At 53.5% G+C, this 22,600-nt stretch overlaps 1 protein-coding gene and 3 long non-coding RNA genes across 4 annotated transcripts; 2 read left to right on the forward strand and 2 right to left on the reverse strand.

Moving 5' to 3' along the window:
• Positions 1 to 8,275: 8,275 nt before the first annotated feature.
• Positions 8,276 to 9,680, forward strand: LOC148129362 (uncharacterized). The gene is made up of 2 exons (XR_015745518.1): positions 8,276 to 8,401; positions 9,473 to 9,680. It is a non-coding gene; the product is annotated as an uncharacterized LOC148129362 (long non-coding RNA).
• Positions 9,524 to 10,625, reverse strand: LOC148129363 (complement C1q subcomponent subunit A-like). The gene is made up of 2 exons (XM_087944702.1): positions 10,419 to 10,625; positions 9,524 to 10,290 (listed from the first exon to the last, which is right to left on the reverse strand). Exons 1-2 carry the CDS (start codon positions 10,579 to 10,581, stop codon positions 9,719 to 9,721), a joined length of 735 nt encoding a protein of 244 aa, XP_087800828.1. The 5' UTR covers positions 10,582 to 10,625; the 3' UTR covers positions 9,524 to 9,718.
• A 976-nt stretch (positions 10,626 to 11,601) lies between these two features.
• LOC148129364 (uncharacterized) lies at positions 11,602 to 14,942 on the forward strand. Its single transcript, XR_015745517.1, has 2 exons — positions 11,602 to 11,802; positions 12,806 to 14,942. It is a non-coding gene; the product is annotated as an uncharacterized LOC148129364 (long non-coding RNA).
• Positions 14,943 to 17,495: 2,553 nt separating this feature from the next.
• Positions 17,496 to 21,502, reverse strand: LOC148129365 (uncharacterized). Its single transcript, XR_015745479.1, has 2 exons — positions 20,714 to 21,502; positions 17,496 to 19,123 (listed from the first exon to the last, which is right to left on the reverse strand). It is a non-coding gene; the product is annotated as an uncharacterized LOC148129365 (long non-coding RNA).
• Positions 21,503 to 22,600: the final 1,098 nt, after the last annotated feature.

Raw genomic sequence — 22,600 nt, forward strand, 5'->3', positions numbered from 1 at the left:
ACATGTTTATAGGGACCGGCCCCACATCTCCGGTGCCAACGGGAGGACTAGAACCCGGCTCTTCCCACGCCATCTCTTCCCTCCGTAGCCAGCATCACCTGGTCACCTGGAGCCTAGAAGTTCCCCCCTGGAAATGACCCTCCGCCACCCCAAGCATCTGCTCTCCCGGCCATGAGGACTACAAACTTGCCCAGTCCGATAAGATAAATCCTCTCAGATCCACCCAAAAGCAAGTCCAGCGCATCCAGGAAATGCCAGAGCAAGACAAAGCCCCCTCCTCCCCATTGCTAGAAGGACAATTATGGGAAAGAGGGTGTGTGGTGGGGGGGGGTCTCATGGCCTTGCTCCCCGACCCCCTCGTCCCCCTCCCCCAGCACCTGTTTGCCCCCTTACCTTCAGGACCCGGCCATTGTCAGGGATCTGGGCATTTGCAGAAGGCGGGTGCAGCCGAGAGGGGTGGGGCAAGACCCCCGCTCATCCCCCCTGGCAAGACCCCTCAATCTTGCACCCCCAAAGGGGGCTCCAAGGCATCCCGCACCCCCATTGGACCCCCTCCCCGGCCAAATTCCAGCAGCCACACACACAGGCACCCCCCTCCAACCAGGGATGCTGCAGAGGCTGTGCCCGGCCACCTTTTGGGGAGGGGTCTGTCTCAGGGCTCGTCCGTCCCCCCGTCCCCCCAGCAAGCCTTTGTTCCGCTCAGCCCCAGCCGGCAATAGAGGCTGGGAAGAAAGACGGCGACAGGGGGGCGGCGGGTGGGAACTAATTTCCTGATGATTATGGCATTTCCTAGCAACGGCCAATCAGGGCCGGCCCCTTTTTGCCTGCCGTATTTCATGCAAATAAGTTCTGGGGGGTCTCCACTCCCCCACCCCCTTTTTTAATCACGCCGGGTCAGCCAAGCGGCATCGCCTGGGCACGATTGCCAGAGACCAAGAGGGGATTTTGCATGCCAGGGAATTTATGCACCTCCCCCGGGAGACGCAAGGGGGCATGGATGGGGATGCGGGAAAGGGGGCGGGAGGACCCCACCCCCCACAAAAAGTCCTTGGCGGACCGGGCGCCCCCTTTAAAAGCCCACGCCAGGGCAAAGATGGGCACCTTCGCGGATCAATGGACAGAGGGACAACAGAACGACAGATTGACAGAACGGCAGATTGACGGAATAGCCGAATAACAGAACAGAATAAGAGAATGACAGAAACAGCGGAACGATAGAACGACAGAGGAACAGAACAGCAGAACAAGAGAATGTGAGAATAACATCAGAATAGCAGAACAACCGAACAAGAGAATGAATGACAGAAGCGGCGGAACAATAGAACGACCGAATGAGAGAATAACAACAGAACGGCAGAATGACAAAACAACCGAGCTGGAAGGGAGCTCGGAGGTCCTCTAGTCCAACCCCTTGCCCCAGCAAGAGACCCTGGACCCTTTCAGACAAATTCCCACCCACCCCCGTTTTGCAGAAATAAATACCCACCCAGCAATGCCTCCAAAGCAGCCTGAAGGTTTCTCAAAGTTTGGCAGCCGTGGGATGGATTTCATCCCCCTCCCCACTTTGCCACAGGACAGGTGGGGGGGGGGAGAAGCCCACTGGGGGGCAAGTATGGAGAAGGCGTCACCAAATGAAGAGGGAAGAGACGGCGGCGGTGGGAGACGGGGGGGGGGGTCCTGCATTAATTCCGACCACTGGAACAGGAAGCGCTCAGCCCCCCCTCCCTCCCCCATGCCAGCCCATTTATCTCCCCTAATGGTTTCGTTTTTACGGCTGGCGTCGCCTGGAAAGGATCCCCTGGTCACTCGTGGGGGTGGCCGAATCTTCCCTCCTCCTCCTCCTCCTCCTCCTCCTATTTCCAGCAGGTTCATTAGCATATCAATTAGCCATTTGAGGGAAGATATGAGGGAGGGGGGAGGGGCACCCGCCAGAGGTAAATTGAGGTGGATTTAGGGGACTTTTCCATGTCTCCCCTAAACGGGGCACCCCCACTTCTCACCCCATCGGGGAATGGAGGCTGGGGGCTTGGAGAGGCGCAGGACACCCCGACACACAGACACAGGTGTCTTGAAAGCAAAACAGGCCCTTTGAACAGGAGGGAGCTGTGTCTGCCGACCGCAATACGCAATAAGTCCTCGACTTACGACCACAGTTGGGAACCAGACATTCTGTCGCTAAGCAAGGCTGCTGTTAAGTGGGTCATCCCCGCGTCCGATTGGGCGACGTTTTTGGCCACCGTCGTTAAAGAGAGACCTTAAGGGGATCAGGGGAGGCTGGGACGCCTCCCCTTTGGCCAATAACGTGCCAGTTGCCCAACGACGGAATCGCCATCAAGGGGAACATCGTGACGGTCATAATTGCGAGGACAGATTGTAACTCGCTTTCTTCAGCGTCCCTGTGAAGTCTGAGGGGTTGTGAACAACGGTCAGGCTCAGCCACGGAAATTGTGGTCCTGGGTCCCCCCCCAATGCAGGCAAACGAGACGAGGCTTAAGGGGGGGTGAAGCTCTCTGCCTTCCTGCCAAGCCTCTCCTTTGGGGGGACCCCCCTCACCCCCGCCTGTACATTTTGCAAAAAAAAAAGCCGTTCACCTCAAACGGGGGAGCCTCTGTGCTTGGCCAGCTGCTCCTGCAATTTAATGATGATTAAACATCAGGGAAATGGAGGGTAGCTCCCTGATCCAAGCCAGATGCCGCGTCTTCTGCCTTTGTTTACATCCTAGGAAGAGGGAGATGCCCAAGAAAAACACTGCTGGACGTAGAAGGGGGGATTGGTATGTATATATTGAATATATGACACCCCCCCACAAGCCCCCAAGAGGGTAGGATGAGCAGACACAGAGATAAGGAATATTAAGGAAAATTAAGGAGAATATAAGGAAAATTAAGAGCCATAGAATAGAATTCTTTTATTGGCCAAGTGTGACTGGACACACAAGGACTTTGTCTTGGTGCAAATGCTCTCAGGGCACACTTGCCAAGAGTCCAGACTCATCAGGTACAAAAACCTCAGGACAGTCACAGGGTTCAATAAGCAGGATATGGAAGGGAGAAGGGGGGGGAGCAGAGGAAAACTCCGTGCCCCCCGTTCCTAAGTTACGACGCAAGGGGACACTCCGGCCGAGCCGAATCCCCTAACAAGAAAACCACTGGAGGTTTCTAAGAAGAGACCAGACAGCCGCCTGTCTGGAACGGGATAGAATCACCTGCTTGAGCGGGGGCTGGACTAGAAGACCTCCCAGGTCCCCTCCAGCTCTATGCTGATGGATGGATGGATCCCTGTTGGGATGGCTGTTCTGAAGACCCTCCGGGCCGTGAAGTGAAGCAATGAAACACACGACCCCAGAGGCCCCCTTCTCCAAGGGGGATGCGCTTCGAGGGGGTTAAATCCGCTGCCCCACCTTGGAACTAAAGCCCTTTTTCGATTTCTGCACGCGTCTCCGCTCTGAGCTTTGCCATTCAAAGGAATTATGGTGAACGATTACAAATCCAACTGACCCCCCCACCCAGGATACGAATTAGGCCTCTGCCCTAAAGCAGGCAGACCTCGATGCACAAACCGTTCGTTGAGAGACCGTTTTGAGTTACAACAGCACCGAAAAAAGTGACCGATGGACCAGCAATCCTCGCATTTACGACCGCTGCAGTATCCCCACGGTGGAGGGATCAGAATTCCAGCGCTTGGCAACTGGCATGTACTTAGGACGGTTGCAGCGTTCCAGGTCACGTGATCCCCATTTGCGACCTTCCTAGCCGGATTTCAACATGCCAAATCGATGAGGGGGAGCTGGATTTGCTTAATGACCATCTGATTCACTTAACAACGGCAGTGATTTGCTGAAAAGAACGAAAGGGAGGATCCAGAATTCTGTCCCTCAGCCTTGGCCACTCAAAGGGGCGGCGTGGGAGGCAGCATCAACTCCCAGAATCCCCCCCCCTTGCTGGGGAATGCTGGGAATTGAAGTCTCCCTCCTCCCCCCCGCTAATTCCCGGGCCCGATTTTCCCGCAGTCCCCAAAGTGGGTGCCGGGCCGCCAGCATGGCGGTTTTCTAGGCGCCGCAGCATTCTTGGTTGTGGTCCCTTGGTGCAATTAGCTCTCCATTTAGGGGGGGAAGCATCTGGAAAAAATTAAAAATTCCCCCCCCAATCTCATCTCCATTTCACTTCATCCCAAGGGGCACTACAGTTTAGTTCAGGGGTCCTCAACTTACGGCCACAAATGAGCCCAAAAATTCTGCTGCTAAGCGAGGCCGTCGTTCAGTGAGTTTGGCCCCATTTTACAAGCTTTCTTTCCCGCGTTTGTTAAGTGGCTCGCTGCCATTTTTAAGCTGCTGCGGCGTGAAAAGTGGCCCCACGTCCCTTTTTTCAGTGCCGTTGGAACTTCGAACCGTCACTGAATGAACCGTTGTAAGTCGAGGATTGCCTGTGGGACGCTGCAACTGCGCAGCGTTCACCTAACAACGGCAACTGCAGGCCGTATGATGGAGTCGTCAGTCCCACTTACTGCCGTTAAGAGAGACAGGCCTGTGTTATGATGCGAGCTCCTCTTGTGTGAGAGCAAAGTTGGTCTGACTTTTTTTTCCTCTTTAAAAATGGGCCTGAAATGTCTTTGTATTTTTTCTCTCCACCTATTTGTATCTATTTCAAAATGTAAACCAGGGGTCTCCAACCTGGCAACTTTAAGACTTGTGGACTTCAACTCCCAGAATTCCTCAGCCAGCTTTGCTGGCTGAGGAATTCTGGGAGTTGAAGTCCACAAGTCTTAAAGTTGCCAGGTTGGACACCCTGATGTAAACTTTGGTTTTGCTGTTGGTTTGTTTTTATTTTTCACTTGGGGTTTCCTTATTTTCCCTCATTTTTGGTTCAAAACCGACCTGCCCAACCCTGGCAACGTTTAAAAGGCTTGTGGACTTCGATTCCCAGAATCCCTTTTGCTGAGCATCCCCCCCCCCCGACTCTCTTGTGGCCCCTTCCTCTGCCATCCCTCCACGGTGGGGAGGGGGAGACCGAGAAAACAGGCCTGCGTGGCTGGGGGATTCTGGGAGTTGAAGTCCACAAGTCTTATAGTTGCCAAGGTTGGACACCCCAGACGAGAGGGGCCTATGAATCCCCCACCTGGCTAAGGATCTTGGGATATGTAGTCCCAATCCCTCTGGGGAGCCCTGGCAGTCAAGGGTGGGGGGGTTGGATGCAGACGGGACAGGGAGGCTAAGAGTGAGTGGCTGGCCCAGCAACAGCCCCCCCCACCCAAGAACTTCAAAAGGGACTTTCCAGTCGGTTGGCTGGTGTCTCATTTTGAAACAAATGCACAACACCAAAGCTAGGCCAACTCTTGGTTTCTGGTTAGCCACTAAACACACACACACACACACACACACAGGTAGGTTTCGGGAGATGGCAGGGGGTGTGTGGGGGTCTCTGGTTAAGAACAACCGACGATTCGGCCACATGGCAGGAAAGGGACCCCGTTTGTGGCTCGTTCATCAGTGGAACTCCCCGCCACAAGGCATCCAAGAGAAACAAAGGGAGAGAGGTCGAGAGGAGGGGCACCTCCCTGACACCCTCCAGGGACGTTGAGACAACAGCCCCCCCTGATTCCCAGCTGCTGGGAAGGCTGGGTATTGTAGTTGGCCACATTTGGAGAGCTGGCAAAAGGGGGTTCAAGCTCCTCCTCTGATTTGGCTGAGCTGGAGGGAGCTGTGGGCTCAAGGCGGCAGGGTGGATCCTCCAAGGTCAGTCAGGGTCTACCCTCAAGGGCCAGGGGGCAAAAGTCGATGGGCATCTATTAGAACCTGCAGCTTCCTGGACCTCAAAAGCAGCCTCTTGGGGGGGGGGTCGGGTTCAATCCCTCCTCCCGCTGCCCCCCCCCATTGCACGCTGCATTTGGGACACCCCCCCCCCAAAGACCCTCCTCCGTCGACTGCTCGGGCTGCCTTCTATGGAGAGCCTCCCCGTCCAAGAGCAGTCTTCCTTTGCAGAGGAGGAGGGACCCCTCTTCCTTCTCCCCAACTTCCTGCTCCTCGGCTGCTCTGCCCAACCTCCACCTTCCGGACCTCCACACCCATCATCCTCCCCCGCCGCTAGGGACGGAGGCCAACCGGGGACGGGGGGTCGATCCCTTTTCTGCTCGTGCGAAGCCCCCAACCCGCGTGTCGCCGTTTCTCCCAGCTGCTGGCAAAGGGGCTTTTCTCGCCCGGCGCCGAGATGGGGATCGTCCCTTCCCGCCGGCAGGCCGCGGCTGATGGGAATCGGGGTCCCCACCAGGGAAGAAGCGGCGGATGGAGCTGGCAGCCCGGTCCCCGGAGATCTCCGCTAGGGACCCCCGTCCGCCGCCCGCCTTGGCCGTGCCAGGCCCGGAGCAGCAGCCCCGGGAGCCCGCAGCGCCCCGCCGCCCGCCGCCCCCCTCCGGCCGCCCCGCTGGAGCTTACCTGCCCTCCCGATCGCCCCCGCCGCCAGCCAGCCCGGCCAGCCGGACGCGCAGCAGCAGCAGCAGCAGCCCCGATCCCCGCCGCAAAGCGGAGCAATGCCAGGGCTCATTCCAGCGGCCGTCACGTGCGCGCCCCCGCCAATGGCAGCCGCCCGCCCGGGACTCGCCGAGGGGGAGGAGAGGGAAGGCCAGGCATGACCCGGGCGGTTGCCATAGCAACGAAGAAACGGGGGGGCGCCGTCTCCGCCCGCCTGGCATCCTGGGGGGGGGGTGAGGAGAGTCCGGGCCAGATCGAAAATGAAAGTGGGGCGGGGGGGGCGGCGGTGCAAAGGCAAGGGAGGCTGCAAGCAGGCGGGGGAGGGAGGGAGGGAGGGGCGGGCGCCAGATGTGGGGTGCAGCTGGGGGGCTGGGCTGGGAGGGCTGGGGGGGGCTTGGGGAGTCCTGGAGGAAAGCCGCCCCCAGGTTACCCAACGACGCCCCTGCAGAGCAGCCAAGGCCAGGAGGCGTCCCTATGGATTCACCTATATGACCGCCTGTACAGGGAGGCCTCGACTTATAACCGTTCGTTTAGGGACCATTCAACGCAGAAGGAAGGGACTTAGAGCCAGCCCATTATGTGGGGGACGACCGTGATGAGCAGGCTCCCTTGATGGTCGTAACCTAAGGACTACAGGTAGGCCTCCACTCACCGACGTTCATTCAGTGAGCGTTCAGAGTTACAGCGGCACTGAAAAAAAAAACCCGACTTGTGGCCGTTTTTCACACTTACGACCATTGCAACATTTAAAATTTCTGATGATAATTCCAGGTTTCCCCCAAGAGGCGTTTAAGGGAGACAGAGCCTTTTGTTCGATACTTTTGGTCCCAACCGGCTGCTAAAAGGATAAAAAATGATCCTTTGAATTGACTTCTAATTTACAAAGGACTAGAAGGGGGAGAGGCAGAGACCCCCAATGGACCCCCAATTTGGCTCATGGGAAATGCCCAGGCAAATACACACACACACACACACACACACACACACACACACACACACAAACACACCCACGCCTGGCTGGCAGCCTCTCATCTATCACTGTAACTATATATCTATATCTATTTATGTACTTATCTATTACCTATCTATCCGTCTATCTCTCTACTTATCTATCCCTTTATCACTGTATCTATCCATCCCTCTATCTCTATCTAATCTATCCCTTTATCTATCTCTATCCATATCTCTCCTTATCTCTCTATCCCTTTATCTATCCCTCCCTCCATCTATCTATACACACAACAGATACAAACTGAATGTAAACCGTTTCAGACTCAATTGCAGAAAGTACAACTTCAGCAAGCGACTGGTCCATGCCTGGAATGCACTACCTGACTCTGTTGTTACGTCCTCTAACCCCCAAAACTTTAACCTTTAACCTCAAACTATCCACCGTTGACCTCACCCCATTCCTAAGAGGTCGGTCAGGGGCGTGCATAAGCGCACCATCCTGCCTCCCGTCCCTGTCCTATTGTCCCCATTTATTTGTACCTATTTCCTGTATTCTTCCTCATGTTTATACTTAGACCTATTATCTTCTAAGCGATTGACAAATCAAATCAGATCAAATCAAAAAATATCTTCTCTGTCTGTCTCTCTTTTTCCCCTGCCAAGGTTGACCACCAGGTGGCGATAGAATATTTTCATAGCCATGAGCTCACCTGCCTTTCTTTTAAAAAATCACCTTTCCCCCCCTTTTTTTTAAAAAAGAAATCTTTTCTCCCCCCTCCTTTTTTTGCCAAGGGGTGAAACTCATCCCAGAGAGCAGAGGTGCCTCCCCAGCCCTCTTTCCCGCAGGAGCCTCTTGGAGCCTCTTCTCCTCACCCGGCTCTCCCGTTTCCTTCTGGCCAGGCTGGCACAGGTGGGCGTCCTCCACCCATTTCGGAGCCTGGCCCTGCTGGGAGGCTGAAGGTCAACCCGATGTCTGTGTGTGTGTGTGTGTAAAATTGCAGGATTAGTGAATTACTGCCAAGAATTTGCTAATTCTCAAATAATGAGAAAGCGAGGAAAGGAAGAAAAGCCAACTCCATCCACGCCTCATTTCCCCAAAGCCTGAAAGCAGAATGTGCCCCCCCCAGTGAGAACCTGGGGGGCGGGGGGCACAGACCCCCAATTCTCTAAGCAGCATTAAGGTTCCCAGCAGAGGCGTGAGGCTCATGCAACGGTGGGTTTTCTGTCTGATCCTGTGATCAAAATTCAAATGCTTGGCCACTGACCTGTACTTACGACGGTTGTCGTGTCCTGGGGTCAGGTGATCCCCTTTTGTGACCTGAGGAGCAAGGGGGAAGCTGGGTTCACTTAACAACTGTGTGGCTTACTGCAGTTTCGCTTAACAACCCTTAAGTAATGGGGAGGAAGGAAAGGAGGGAGGGAGGGGAGGGAAAAAGGGATTGATGGAACGAAGGAAGGAAGAAAAGAAAGAAGGAGAAAGGGAGGGAGGGCTGAGCAAGCTTTCCCCGTGTTCAGCCATTTCCCTTGGTGGGTTTTCCATTGTGTGGCCAAGCAGCCGGGAGGAGGGGGCTGTTTTCAGGGGCCCCCCTCAGCCTTCCCTTCCTTCATTTTTCCTTCCTTCCTTCCCTCCCTCCCTCCCTCCCTTCTTTCTTTCTCTCTTCCTTCCTTCCTCCCTCCATTTTTCCTTCCTTCCCTCCCTTTCTTTCTTTCCTTCTTTCTTTCTTTCTTCCTTTCTTCCTCCCTCCCTCCCTCCCCCCCTCCCTCCCTTCTTTCTTTCTTGCTTTTTTGTTTCTTTCTCCCTCCCTCCCTCCTTCCTTCCTTCCATTTTCCTTCCCTCCCTCCCTTCTTTCTTTCTCTTTCTTTCTTCCTCCCTCCGTCCTTCCATTTTTCCTCCCTCCCTTCTTCCTTTTCTTTGTTTCTTTCTTTGTTTCTTTTTCTTCCCTCCTTCCTTCCTTCCTCTCAAACAAGAACAAGCAAGACGTACAGAATTAAAACCTATAATTACGTGCCCCTCCCTCCTTCCCTCCCTCCCTCCCCCTTTAAGGGCCTCCGAAATAGGGGGAGCTGAAAGCCCACCGAAAGGCACCCACACACCGCAAAACAGCAGACTTTTTGACTTTTGACCTGGAGAAAACTTTTATTGGGCAGCAAGAAGGACCCCGCAGCTCCATCCGGGGGGGGCCTGGCGGCCTCCCTCGCAGGGGGAGCGTAGGCAAGCGAAGCATGGCAGTTCAGCCCAAGGCCTACCCCCCACCCCAGCCTGAAAAGGAAATGAAAGCCCCCTCCTCCTCCTCCGAAGGCCGATCAAGCCTTGGTGGGGAACAAGAGGAAGCCGCTGAAGACGCTGTCGGCTTCCATCCCGGCGTAGATGTTGGCCGCCCCTGGCGGATTGCTGTCCAGCCACACCTGGTCGCCCGGAGCCAGGTTCAGGACGCTGCCCCCCGAGTTGACCTGCAGGAGGCCCTGGCTCTGGTCGCAGAAGGTGGCCACCGACTGGTCCCTGTGCATCAGGTCCAGGCAGAGGCTGCCCTTGGAGACCACCTGGAAGGTGAAGTAATAATAGCCCGGCACCCGGCAGGTGAATTTCCCCGTCTGGGTGCTGTAGGCGTTATCCTGGTTGGTGATGCTGTGGTCGAACACCACGGTTTTGGGGGAGACGCCCGGAGACGGGTTCTTGCGGGACGCCGAGAAGGCCGTCTTGGGCTGGTCCTGGAGGTTCCCCACTTGGCCTTTGGGGCCACGGTCCCCCTGTTCTCCGGGGGGGCCCGGGGGGCCATCCAGGCCTCGGAAACCTTGGCTGCCCGGCTCTCCCGAGAGGCCGGGCTCCCCCGGTTCTCCTTTCGGGCCCCGGATGCCGCTGCTCCGTGTCCCCAAGCCTGGAACAGGGGAAAAAGTGAGAGAGAGAGAGAAAAATCAGGTGGGAAGGGTCCCTCGGAGGTCATCTAGTCCAACCCCCCCTGCTGGAGCCAAGTTGAGGGGAGGCGGGCGTCGTTTTTAATTTTACCTGGGGCACCCAGGTCTCCTTTTTGGCCCGGTCTTCCATTCCGGCCCGGGGCTCCCGGATGGCCGTCTCTGCCGTCGGACGCTTTGCAAACGTTTTGCTGGCCAACCACGATCTCCAACGTCAGGATCAGGGCAGCCGCTGCAAACCACAGGGGGCTCCCCATCTTGACTCTGTAGCTGTGAGCAGAGAAAGGGGGTGTCAGGCCCTCCTTTCCAACCCCCCCCACCTTTTTTCCCTTCTATGGAGGTGGGGGGAGGAAAGGGGGGGGAATTCCCCACCTCCCAGGAACTTCTCACACGGGGCCAGAGACAGTTTTCAAGACCTCCCGTTTGCAATTGTGGGTGATTTATTTTCTGGACAAGCCGCTTTACAAGTTACGACCATAAGGAATAAGGCGGGGGGTCGTCCTTCCCTGCACTAAATTGCATTAACAATAATAGCCCGCCCTCTCGTGGCCATTCTGCGTCATTGCAGGTGGAAGAAAGAACTTAATAATAATAGCCCGCCGTCTCGTGGCCATTTTGCGTATGGCAGGTAGAGGAAAGAACTTAATAATAATAGCCCGCCGTCTCGTGGCCATTTTGCGTCATTGCAGGTGGAGGAAAGAACTTAATAATAATAGCCCGCCGTCTCGTGGCCATTTTGCGTCATTGCAGGTGGAGGTGGAGGAAAGAAATTGCACAGCAATAACAGCCTGCCACCTGATGGATATTTTTCGTTATGGCAGGCGCAGGGAAGGAATCGCGAAATTTAATATAAATAAAAATAATCAGGTTAAAAATGTGGTGAAATCCGACGAGAGGTCTTACACTGAGCCCCCTATCACTCTAGGGGGGGAAACGGGGCGAAAATAGACCTCAAATTACGTGAAAACCGCGGTTTTCTAAGTCTATGGGAAATTGCATTGACTATAATAGGCCGCCATCTCGTGGTCGTTTTGCGTCATTGCAGGCGCAGGGAAGGAATCGCAACAGTTAATAGAAATATGAATAATCATTAAGTTGGGCACGCCCACCCAGCCACATGACCACCAGGCCGCGCCCACCCATCACATGGCCGACAAGCCACGCCCACGCAAACACGTGACCACCAGGCCGCGCCCACCGCGACCTGGCCGTCAAGCCACGCTCATCCCGTCACATGACCACCAGGCCGCGCCCACCCCGTGAGATGGCCACCAAGCCACGCCCACCAAGCCACGTGACCCCCCCTGCAGCCACGTGCGCCTTGCGCAGGCGTGCCCGGCCTTCGGCGCAGCTGCTGGGCGGTGGCGGTTGGAGAGGCGCGTGCGCGGCTTGTGGGCGGCCTCTCGCTGCCTTCCGCGACGGCCGCGAGGTCGGTGGAACTCGGGAAGCGCCTGGAGGGTTTCCCGGGCCCGGTTCCGGTAAGGGAGGCCTCCTCCGTCCCGTCCCCTCCCTCTGTTGGCCAACGGGAGCCGCTTCGGAGTGGCGCCCGGGGAGGCAATGGCGCTGGCTCGCCTGCCTCGTTTGTGGGGGGGGAGGGGGCTGCACAGGTGAGGGGCTGGGGGGTTGCAGGTGGTGGGTGAGGGGGACCAGGGGCCCTGGGTGGGTGGGTGTGTGTGTGTGTTGCGTCATTTCTTCTTGCAGGCCTTGTCCAAGGGATGGGGGGTTGTGGGGTTTTTTTTGTGTGCAGTTTATGGGTCATTTATGGGCCTGTTGGAAAGTTGATTTAAATGTATTGTGTGCGTGAAAAGCTTTGCAAACTTGGAAGTGGGCTGTTTTATGAGCAGTCCTTATGGAAACATGGCCTGGGAAGGGAGTGTATCTATTTTAAAGTAGAAGTTAATGTCATATAGCAAGTCCTTGACTTATGACCACAGTTGAGCCCGAAAATATCTGTTGCTTAAGCGAGAGACGCATATAAAGTTAATTTTGTCCCATTTTACAACCTTCCTTGCCACATTTGTTAAGTGAATCACTGCAGTTTGTTAGTTTGTCAAGTGAATCTGGCTTCCTTGTCAGAAGGCCACCAAAGGGGATGATGTAACCCCGGGGACTCTGCAACTGTCATAAATACGAGTCGGTTGCCGAACATCTGAATTCTGGTCAGTTTGGAGAAGAGCCCAATTCCCCCCTTATTTCTAGGATGTGAGTTTTGGAAGCCTTTATAGAGTTGTTGTGTCCCCCCCCCCAAATAAAATGGGAAAGGGAAATAAAAATTTTCTTCTCCTTGATCCTCCATCCCCATTGTAAACACCCAGGTGCTTTGGTTTATTTATTGCTTTACTTATTATTAAACTTGTATCCGGCCCACCTTCCCATTTCCATCTCGCCCCCTCCTGCGCCCTGCAGACGATCCTTTAATTAGCACAGATGATTAATTAGCACCCAGATGGATTGACACCCCTGTTTTTCTTCCTTCTCCAGGAGGCGAGAGGGCCATGCCCCGTCAGAAACCGCTGCCTCGGGCAGAGTTGCAACAGCTGGCAAGAGGAGAAGAGGACGTGGTGGAAGACTTGGATTTTTCCGATGATGAGACTGATGGATGGACAGATTTTTTTGGGGGGGGTTAACTGGACAGCTGTTGCCACTTGTGGAGGGCCGAGGAAGGGGCTGCATTGTTCCAGCTGGTCCTGAGGGCACTGGAGGGAAATTCCAGAAAATTTTATCCTACAACAGGGGAGCCTAAAAAGACCATGATGGCTGGAAAAAAAACCCTGCCTCTTTAGAAGAATAATAATGTGGGTTCTTAAAACCATCTCAAAACAAAACCTTCTTTAAAAATTAAAAAGCCAGGCCAGCCTTCCATGCTGCCCCTTCCTCTTCGGGAGGCCAATCCCACCCACCCAGCGCTGGAGACGGAGTGATGGAAGACCAACGTGCCACCACATTTTGTGGCTTGGCTCTTTTCCTGCAAGTGACCTTATTTAAAACTCTTGGGACCAAACAACAGCAGGAAGAGTTGGACTGGCAGCACAATGCATGCTTTGAATCCCCCACTCCCCCCAATTCCTCTTATTTTTATCTCTGTATGGGAAGGGATCGTGTGTGTCGGTTCTCGGCTTGTAAAAACAGCCTCTTGTGCATTTCTTTCGGAGGCCTGGATCGCTCTGCACCGAAACCGCAGCGGGCAAAACGGCCAGATCCCGATGGAGAAACGTTCTTCCCTGCGGCTTTTACTGCATTGTGACCCACGCACGCCTTTCTTCGCCGCCTGGGTGGTGCCCACCAGGAACTGAGACCCCCCAACACACACACACTTGTTGCTTGAGGTCACCGGACAGATCAGGTCTAGAATAAGGAGTTAGCAAGTCTTATTGTTGCTCGTGAGTGGATAAGAGTTAGCAAGTCTTATTGTTGGTTCTGAGTGGATAAGGAGTTAGCAAGTCTTATTGTTGGTCGTGAGTGGATAAGGAGATAGCAAGTCTTATTGTTGGTCATGAGTGGATAAGGAGTTAGCAAGTCTTATTGTTGGTTGTGAGTGGATAAGGAGTTAGCAAGTCTTATTGTTGGTTGTGAGTGGATAAGGAGTTAGCAAGTCTTATTGTTGGTCATGAGTGGATAAGGAGTTAGCAAGTCTTATTGTTGGTCGTGAGTGGATAAGGAGATAGCAAGTCTTATTGTTGGTCATGAGTGGATAAGGAGTTAGCAAGTCTTATTGTTGGTTGTGAGTGGATAAGGAGTTAGCAAGTCTTATTGTTGGTTGTGAGTGGATAAGGAGTTAGCAAGTCTTATTGTTGGTCATGAGTGGATAAGGAGTTAGCAAGTCTTATTGTTATTATTATTATTGATCCACAACGTAGCCAGGATCTCTCTGTAATTTGCAAGTTAGGTAAAGGGAGTCAAGTCTTCAGGTTGGCTAACAATGTTTGGTGGTTTGTGGAGATACTCTTGAGGCCCAAGAGCCCTTAAGTGGTAAATTTGATTTAAGTGGTAAGTTTTAAGCTGTGGCTGGTAGGGTCAAGGAATCATGGCTGTTGTCAGCCTTTAGGACCAGGAGTGTTTATCTGGTAGGATCGTGTAGAGCAAGTTCAGATGTTTGGACAGAGTTGAGGTGTTGGAAGAACTTAGATCAGCGTTTTTCAAACTTGAAGGTGTGTGGACTGCAAATCCCAGAATTCCCCAGCCAATCGGTTTGGGGAATCCTGGGTGTTGATATCCACACATCTTGCTAAGGGTGGGAAACCCTGATCTAAGAGGGTCATCTATACCTCCCCCTAAGTAGGTCTGGACTTGCTTTCAGAAAGCCAATTGGCCTTTAGAAGGGTGTGGACTTCAACTCTCAGAATTATGGGAATTGGAGTCCTCCAGAGTGGAAGGCACTAGATGGTTCCCACTCAACTCCCATTTAAAACAGTTAAGAGTTTGGGGAGCTGTAGTCCATCCATTGAAAGGTGCAACTTTCAAAGGGAGGGATTTTAGCTCCCAGAATCCTTAGCAATGGTGGCTAGAGAAGCTTAAGATGTCCCCTTTCTCCCCAAGACACCAGATAGCTGCAATTCAGTTCCCAGCGTTCTCCATCCCGTGGATTGGAGACTTCTGGAAACTGAAGTTCACCATTCTTTGGAGACCAGAGAGCTCCATGCCTTCACTTGGTGGTGGCCCCCAATTCTTCTCAGTCCTGTGTTCAGAAATCTGGCACTTGGGACAAGTGCCAGGCCCTGCAGGTGTTGGGTCTCCAGTTCTTCTGGATTCTGTGTTGAGTTCTTCACACAGAGGGCAGAATCCTATCTCCATAGGATGCCCTAGAGCAGAGGTCTCCAACCTTGGCCACTTGAAGACTTGTGGACTTCAACTCCCAGAATTCCTCAGCCAGCAAAGCTTGGCTCAGAATTCCTGAGCTAACATGAATTCTGGGAGTTGAAGTTCACAAGTCTTAAAGCTGTCAAGTTTGAAGAGCCCCGATGTAGAGGATAGAGAGATGATATAGATGATTGATAGGTGATAGAGATAGATCAAGGGTCTTCAAACTTGGCAAGTTTAAGACTTGTGGACTTCAACCCCCAGATTTCCTGAGCTAACACAACTGGAGGAGGAATTCTGGGAGTTGAAGTCCACAAGTCTTAAAGCTGTCAAGTTTGAAGACCCCCATTTTAGGGTCTCCAGTGGTTCTTGGCCTTGGCAAACTTCAGCTCTAGTTAGAAGTCTGCACAACTTAAACTTGTCAAAGTTGAAACCTTTTTATGTGTAAGGTCTTCCTTGTGCTTCATTGGGTGTCATGCATGCTCCCTCCCCCAATCTTCCCGGCACCTAGGCAGGTGAGCCAGAAAGCCCAGGTGTGTCAAGTCTGCAGTTCCTCCCCTTGTTCTAAGCAGGTGTGCACAATTTATTCCAAATCTTGGAGTTAATTTCAAATAATATACATTTGTGCATGCCTACTTATAGCAATGGGTGCACAGAGAAAATCTCTGTGCATGGTGGGTCACCCTCAGGAGGGGGGAGAAAGGCCAGGAGCCAGCCATGGCATCAGGGAGGCTGGCAGGGAGGCCCTAGGGAGGCCTGGGCATCCAAGCAGCCCTGGGCCTCCCCAGAGCCTCTTGCCAGCTTCCCTTGTGCCACGGTTGAAGCTGAGGGTTGGTGGGGACTGGGGGAGGCCGAGAGATGGGGCTGGGGTGCAGGTGGGCTGGGCAGAGAGCGGCTGCCCAATGTCCTTGGCTCTCAGGGTGGCAGTTTGGCCACTCCAAGCCAAGGGAGACTGGGCGACCGTTCTCTGGCCCATCACACCCACCCATGTCCCATGGGCCTCCCTCAGCCCCCATCAATGCCTTTGGCTTCAATCCTGGCCTAAAAGGGGCCTGGGGGGGGTAAGGGGGGGCCCTGGGAGGAGGGGGGAGCATATAACCCCCCCTCTTCCTAGGACCTCCCTCCCCCTGGGCCCCTTTAAGCCAGGACTGAAGCCAAAGGCAGTGGGGGGATAGGGGAGGGGGCGGGTGGGGGATGGGGGTGGGTGTGGGGAGGGGGGCAGGTGGGTGGGCTGGGATCAGAGGGGGGGTGTATTGCTTGTTTTTTTGAACTTTAATAAAGTTTGTCTCTTCTGCCATCCTGGGTGTGTTTCTTTCCCCGCCTACACCCCTCCCCTTCCAACCCTCCCCTCCCCCATTTCCCTCCCTCCTTTTGCCCCTCCCATCTATGACCCCAAGGGGGGGAGGGGCAGACCCTGGGTGCCCCCGGTCTACTGGGCTGAGGGGCCCCTCCCCATCTTCCCAGGGCTTTCCTCTTCTCCTCCCCCAGGAGGGCTGCTGGAGGAGGTGGGCAAGGCAGGCCCTGGAAGGACGTCAGAGGAGGCTGGGGAGGGGCTCCTTGCCCTCCTCCTCTCCTCTTCCCAGCCCCCTTGGTGCCATGCTGGCAGGCTCAGCAGGGAAAGGGAGGCCCAGAGAGGGGGGGGGATTGGCAGGCTCTCCCTGGCTTTTCAAGGGAGGCCTTTGCCCCTGGCCTGCCAATCTCCCCACCCTCCAGCCCAGGACCTCCCATTCCCCCATTGCCTGGCACCAGGGGAGCTGGGAAGGGAAGAGGAGGGGCGTTGCCAAGGAGCCCCTCCCCAGCCAGCCTCTAGCATCCTCCCAAGTGCCTTCCTCTCCCCACCTCCACTCAGCCCCCAGCAGCCCTCCTGGGGCACGGGGGGAGGAGGAAGAGGATGATGGCCCTGGGAAGATGGCAGGGGCCACCCCAACCCTGCAGACCTGGAAGGGGGGCACCCAGGGCCTGCCCCTCCCTACCTCGGTCCCCCTTGAGGCCAAAGATGGGGGCCAAGAGGAGGGAGGAAATGCAGGCGCTGGGAAGATGGGGGCTGCAGGCAGGCCAGCTCTTGGGGGCTCTTGCCAACCCACTCTGGCTAAGGCCTGCCTGCCCCCATCTTCCCAGCACCTGTGCCCTCCACTTACCTGTTCTTACCTGTTGTCACCTGTCCTCGTTGTCCTCCTTGCCATCTGGTGGTTCCCACAACTGGTCGCACTTTTATTTCATACTTACCCCTTTGCTGGCTGATGAGGCCAGGATTTCATCTAATAAGCTGGGCTGTTTACCCACCAATACTTTAATGTCTCCCCACCCACCCAAAAAAGGAATTGTAAGTTCTGAAGGACTCACCCCGACACCCCTACCTGTTTTACAAAGGGAGTGAATTCTCTTTTTGTTTTATTTCAACTGCTTTGCTGGAAAGCCTTCAAGTGGATAGGAAGCTTTTAACAAGAAGCTAGGATACCAACTGAGCTATCTTGGATTAATGCACCAGGGGAGGGAACAAACACAGACACAGCAGGGGTGTCTTCAAAATTTGGCCCCTGCATTCTTTCCCCCACCCCAAATTGGGCAAACACACAAACACACACAGACACACATTGGTTGAAAGCTGGCAAGGGCTCCCATGTTGGTTGCCTGGGTGTGGAAATGTGCAATTCTGTATCCTCACCCAGGCTGCCCTGCCTTAAAAGAAAACACTGCATCCTTTGGGCACAAAAGCCAATTAAAACGGAGCATATCTGTGTTTTGTATGCACACACACACACACATAGGAGAATACAGCTCAGGGTTGAACTGTGGGGTCTTTGGTGCCCTCCAAAGTTGGGTTTTCTCACAAACATTTCATCACCCAGCTTGGTAACGTCATCAGTGCCCTGATCATCCCATCCTCACTGCACTGATGATGTTACCTAATTGGGTAATGAGACGTCTGCAAGAAAACCAAGCTCAGAGAGCACCAAGGACCCCCCACACACACACAGAAAGACTTCCAGAAGGGAAGCAATGGGTTACCCCCATTCCCCCAAGCACAATATCCTTCCTGCTTCCTTTCTGCCTCCTTCCCAACAATTCCCAGGCAGCCAAACCCGCGGCTGATGGGCCTCCCTGCAGCCTCTAAGCTGCAATAGCACTTAAAAAGACTTAATGCCGCTTCACAGGGCTTTTACGGCCGTCTGTAAGTGATTTACACAGTCAGCAAAGCATTGCACCCCCCAAACAATCCGGGTCCTCGTTTTACCGACCTCGGAAGGACGGGAGTCCCGAGTCAACCAAATGCCCAGAAAGGCCAGGATGGAAACAAACGAGCGAGCAAACCAACCAACGATGCCCATCAGAGAGAGAAACCACAGGAAGTCAAAGGAGAGGAAAAAAGGGAAGAAGATAGCCCCACACAGACAGGCTGTGCTCTACCATCCAAATAAAAATAATAAAAATTTAAAAAAGGACATGGAGTTTAGACACTGGATCACTTTGTCGGTCTCAAAAGCTGCTAGCGATGCATAGACCTCCCCCACAAGAAAAGAACACTGTACCGGTTCCAGCCAGGAGGTGTTTCCCCCCTGCAAAAAAGGAAGAGGGAGGGGGTCCTTGCCCCTCCATGGCTGGTTTGCAGAGCCGTTTCTCCTTCTCCAAGTGTGTCTTCCTAATAAATAAACTTTTAAAACCCCATCCCGCCGAGTCTTTATTTCCTCCCCCAATACGAATATTTTAGCAGATTTCCACAGGCCTCTTTGGGGAGGGAACTTCCTTCTTCAGTGAGATGTCCGACGGCGGAGAATCCAGGCGTTACGAAGGGGGCTTGGGGGCATCGCCCAGGGCCTCCAAGGGAGAGAGGTCCCATTTTCCTGCTTGGGGGAGACCCGGCTGGGGAGAAGCTTCCCTCCGTAGGGGGACGAGGCCACGCTTCCGGTGGAGGGTTGAGTGAAGCTCCGTGGGAGGAAGGTTGCACTGGGGAAGCCGCCAGGAAACTGGGCATACGCAACACCCGGCCCACCTCTTGGCTACCTGGAGGAGAAACAGCAAGGAAAGCAAATGAAGCACCTGGGGGGATTTGAGCACAGGGCCGAGAGCCGGGGATTTGGGAAACCGAGAGCCAAACCAAGCGGAGGGTGCAAACCATTTCAAAAAGAAAAGCTGAAATGCAACCTTTCTTCCAGAGCACAGAGGAGTTAACAGCCCTGGCACTAAGGAGGAGCCTGCGTGGTATGTGCCACGGGCTTTAAAGCCTTACGCGTGGCCCCTGCAGGACGGGAAGCTTGATGGGAAGAAGAGGGAGGAGCAAACCTTAAGGGACTCAACCTCCAAGTGGAGAATGAAGGAAGGTATCGATAGGACATCGATAGAACTGAAGAAGCTTCTTGGATGGGAAGCGAAACGTCTTCAAAGAAAACCCAGGAAAGTTCAGTTCTCCCTTGGAAAAGCAACTTTGGGATATTGACAAGAATATTTGTAGCTCAGAGGTCCTTGGGGCTCGCCAAGCTGGGTGGTTTCGTTGTAGACGTTTCAAAACCAAACTAAGTAACATCATCAGTGTTGGAAGGAAATGGGGTTTGTGGAGAGGAGGAGGAGGGGAGGAGGAGGAGGGGAGGGGAAGGAGGAGGAGAGGAGGAGGACTGTGGAGTTCTTGGTGCCTTCTTGGGTCTTATACCTGAACAGGTGAAGGGGCCCTGGGAACTGCCACCCTTCAACGCTTGTAGGTGAAGGGGGGACTTCCAGGTCATGTCGTACTGCCTGCATCTCAAATGGTGCAGTTTCTGGCCCTCTCTAAATGGTCGCAAACCACGCACAGAGCAATAAACATTGTTTACCAATGCAAAAAAAAACACAAAAAAACCTTGCTCTCCAACCCACCCAATTCCCTCCCCATCATACGCATTTGTTTTATTATGTTAAACGGATCAGGGCAGCACTATTACTTCCCCCCCAACCTGGGCTCTTTACCAGGGATCTCATAAAAAGGTTCTTTGGGCCATGGTTCCCTGGGGAACGATTTGTGCTGGAAATAAACCCGATTCAGAGAAAGGAGGGAGAACTGAGAGGTCTACAGGATCTAAAACAGGCCGAGAAGGGAATCTCTATCTGGTTTTGTTGAGGGGGGAAGTGGGAAGAAATTTGGAAGCCAGAGCATTTAAAAAGAGAAATAGGACAAAAACAACCAGGAAGCCCTTTTTTTTTTGGCATGCAGAGATTGGCTCAAGGCACCTGCACGGGTGGGTTTTAACAGCACACAAGGAGAAATTGGGATTGTGGGGCAAAGGACAAAGGCCTTTGAAGATTTGGGGGGTGGCACCCCCAGAAATCCAGTCTTAAGACACACAGGGAGGCCCTTCCAAGGTTTAAACCCAGACCAGACCAGACTACACCCCACCCCACCCTACCCCAAGAATAAGAATAGAACAGAATTAAATAGAATATAGGAATAAGAATAGAATAGAGCACAAGAGAATAAGGGCCCTTAATGCACTTGCCATGAAAAACTTCCATTTCTTGCCTTTCTTTGTGTGTTTCCACCCCCCATTTCTAGTATTTTTATTTCCCTCCACCACCACCCCATTATTTTAAAGGCTGCCCTGTGCATGCAAGCTGTTCACTTACCTCTGTTTGGCCCCGAAGCCCTGGAAGAATATTAATTCAGCAGCGGGTTCTGGCCCAGTTCATTGCAGCTTTGCACCCCGCCCAAAAAAATTAAATGGCAATTTCGACTTGATAGTCGCACCTGCAAAAAAGAAAAGAAACTCATGCCCAGGGGCGGCAGAAGCGGCTCTGGCTCGAGCAAAAGAAGTATCGCTTTGCAAATGTGGAGCCTCGCCTCTAAAAATGCTTTTCTCCCCCTTTTTTTTGCCCTTAAAAGTGGATTGTTAGCGAAGCCAGGCAATCTCCCAGCTGCTGCCTTTCCCCCTAATAGGACTTTGTTCGACGCTCTAGGCTGCTGGAGAGAAAGGCCCCTTGCAAGGAGGTGTCTATCCGATTGCCTGCCCCGCTCCAATACACTTTTAGCTGGACCGTTTTCAAAGCTGATGTTTCTCTCTCGCGTGATGATAATTTCCCTTCCCTTCCTCCCCGGGCCCGGCAATTGGATATTTTCCCTGCCCCAACCGGTTGTCCCTTGCAGGCAGTCAGCCGGCCGCCTCAATTCGCTTCTATTGGAAAAGATAGGGCGATTGCAAGGGGGCCTAAAGGGGGGAGACGTCGCGCCTTGATTGTAACCCGCCTTTTAAAGGGACAGCCGGAGCTTTTGTCGAAGGGACTCGGGGAAAATATCTTACTCTGAGTCCCCCATCACTCTAGGGGGAAAACGGGGTGAAAATAGACCTCAAATTACGTGAAAACCGCGGTTTTCAAAGTCTATGGGAAATTGCATTAACAATAATAGCCCGCCATCTCGTGGTCATTTTGCGTTATGGCAGGTGTAGAAATTTCTGTACTTCACCTGCTATGACGCAAAATGGCCAGGAGACGGCGGGCTTTATTATTAAGTTCTTTCCTCCACCTGCCATGCGGAAAATGGCCACGAGACGGCGGGCTTTTATTATTAAGTTCTTTCCTCCACCTGCCATGCGCAAAATGGCTACGAGACGGCGGGCTATTATTATTAAGTTCTTTCCTCCATCTGCCATGCGCAAAATGGCCACCAGACGGCGGGCTATTATTATTAAGTTCTTTCCTCCACCTGCCATGACGCAAAATGGCCACGAGATGGAAGGCTATTATTATTCCAAGTTCTTTCCTCCACCTGCAATGACGCAAAATGGCCACGAGACGGCGGGCTATTATTATTAAGTTCTTTCCTCCACCTGCCATGCGCAAAATCCACCTGCCATGCGCAAAGCCACGAAATGCGGGCTATTATTATTAAGTTCTTCCTCCACCTGCAATGACGCAAAATGACGCCAATACGAGACGGCGGCTATTATTATTAAGTTCTTTCCTCCACCTGCAATGACGCAAAATGGCCACGAGACGGCGGGCTATTATTATTAAGTTCTTTCCTCCACCTGCCATGACGCAAAATGGCCACGAGACGGCGGGCTATTATTATTAAGTTCTTTCCTCCACTGCCATGCGCAAAATGGCCACAGACGGCAGGCTATTATTATTAAGTTCTTTCCTCCACATGCGCAAATGGCCACGAGAGAAGGCTATTATTAGTTCTTCTCCACCTGCCATGCGCAAAATGGCCACGAGACGGCAGGCTATTATTATTAAGTTCTTTCCTCCACCTGCCATGCGCAAAATGGCCACGAGATGCCACGAGAGGGGGCTATTATTATAAGTTTTTCCTCCACCTGCAATGACGCAAAATGGCCACGAGACGGCGGGCTATTATTATTAAGTTCTTTCCTGCCATGCCTGCCACGAATGCTATTATTATTAAGTTCTTTCCTCCACCTGCAATGAAAATGGCCACGAGACGGCGGGCTATTATTATTAAGTTCTTTCCTCCACCTGCCATCGCAAAATGGCCCGAATGCGGCTATTATT

Source organism: Notechis scutatus, chromosome 16 (genome assembly GCF_049901735.1).
Source record: "Notechis scutatus isolate UNSWTSFEM ecotype Mainland chromosome 16, rNotScu1.2, whole genome shotgun sequence".
NCBI classification, from domain to species: domain Eukaryota; kingdom Metazoa; phylum Chordata; class Lepidosauria; order Squamata; family Elapidae; genus Notechis; species Notechis scutatus.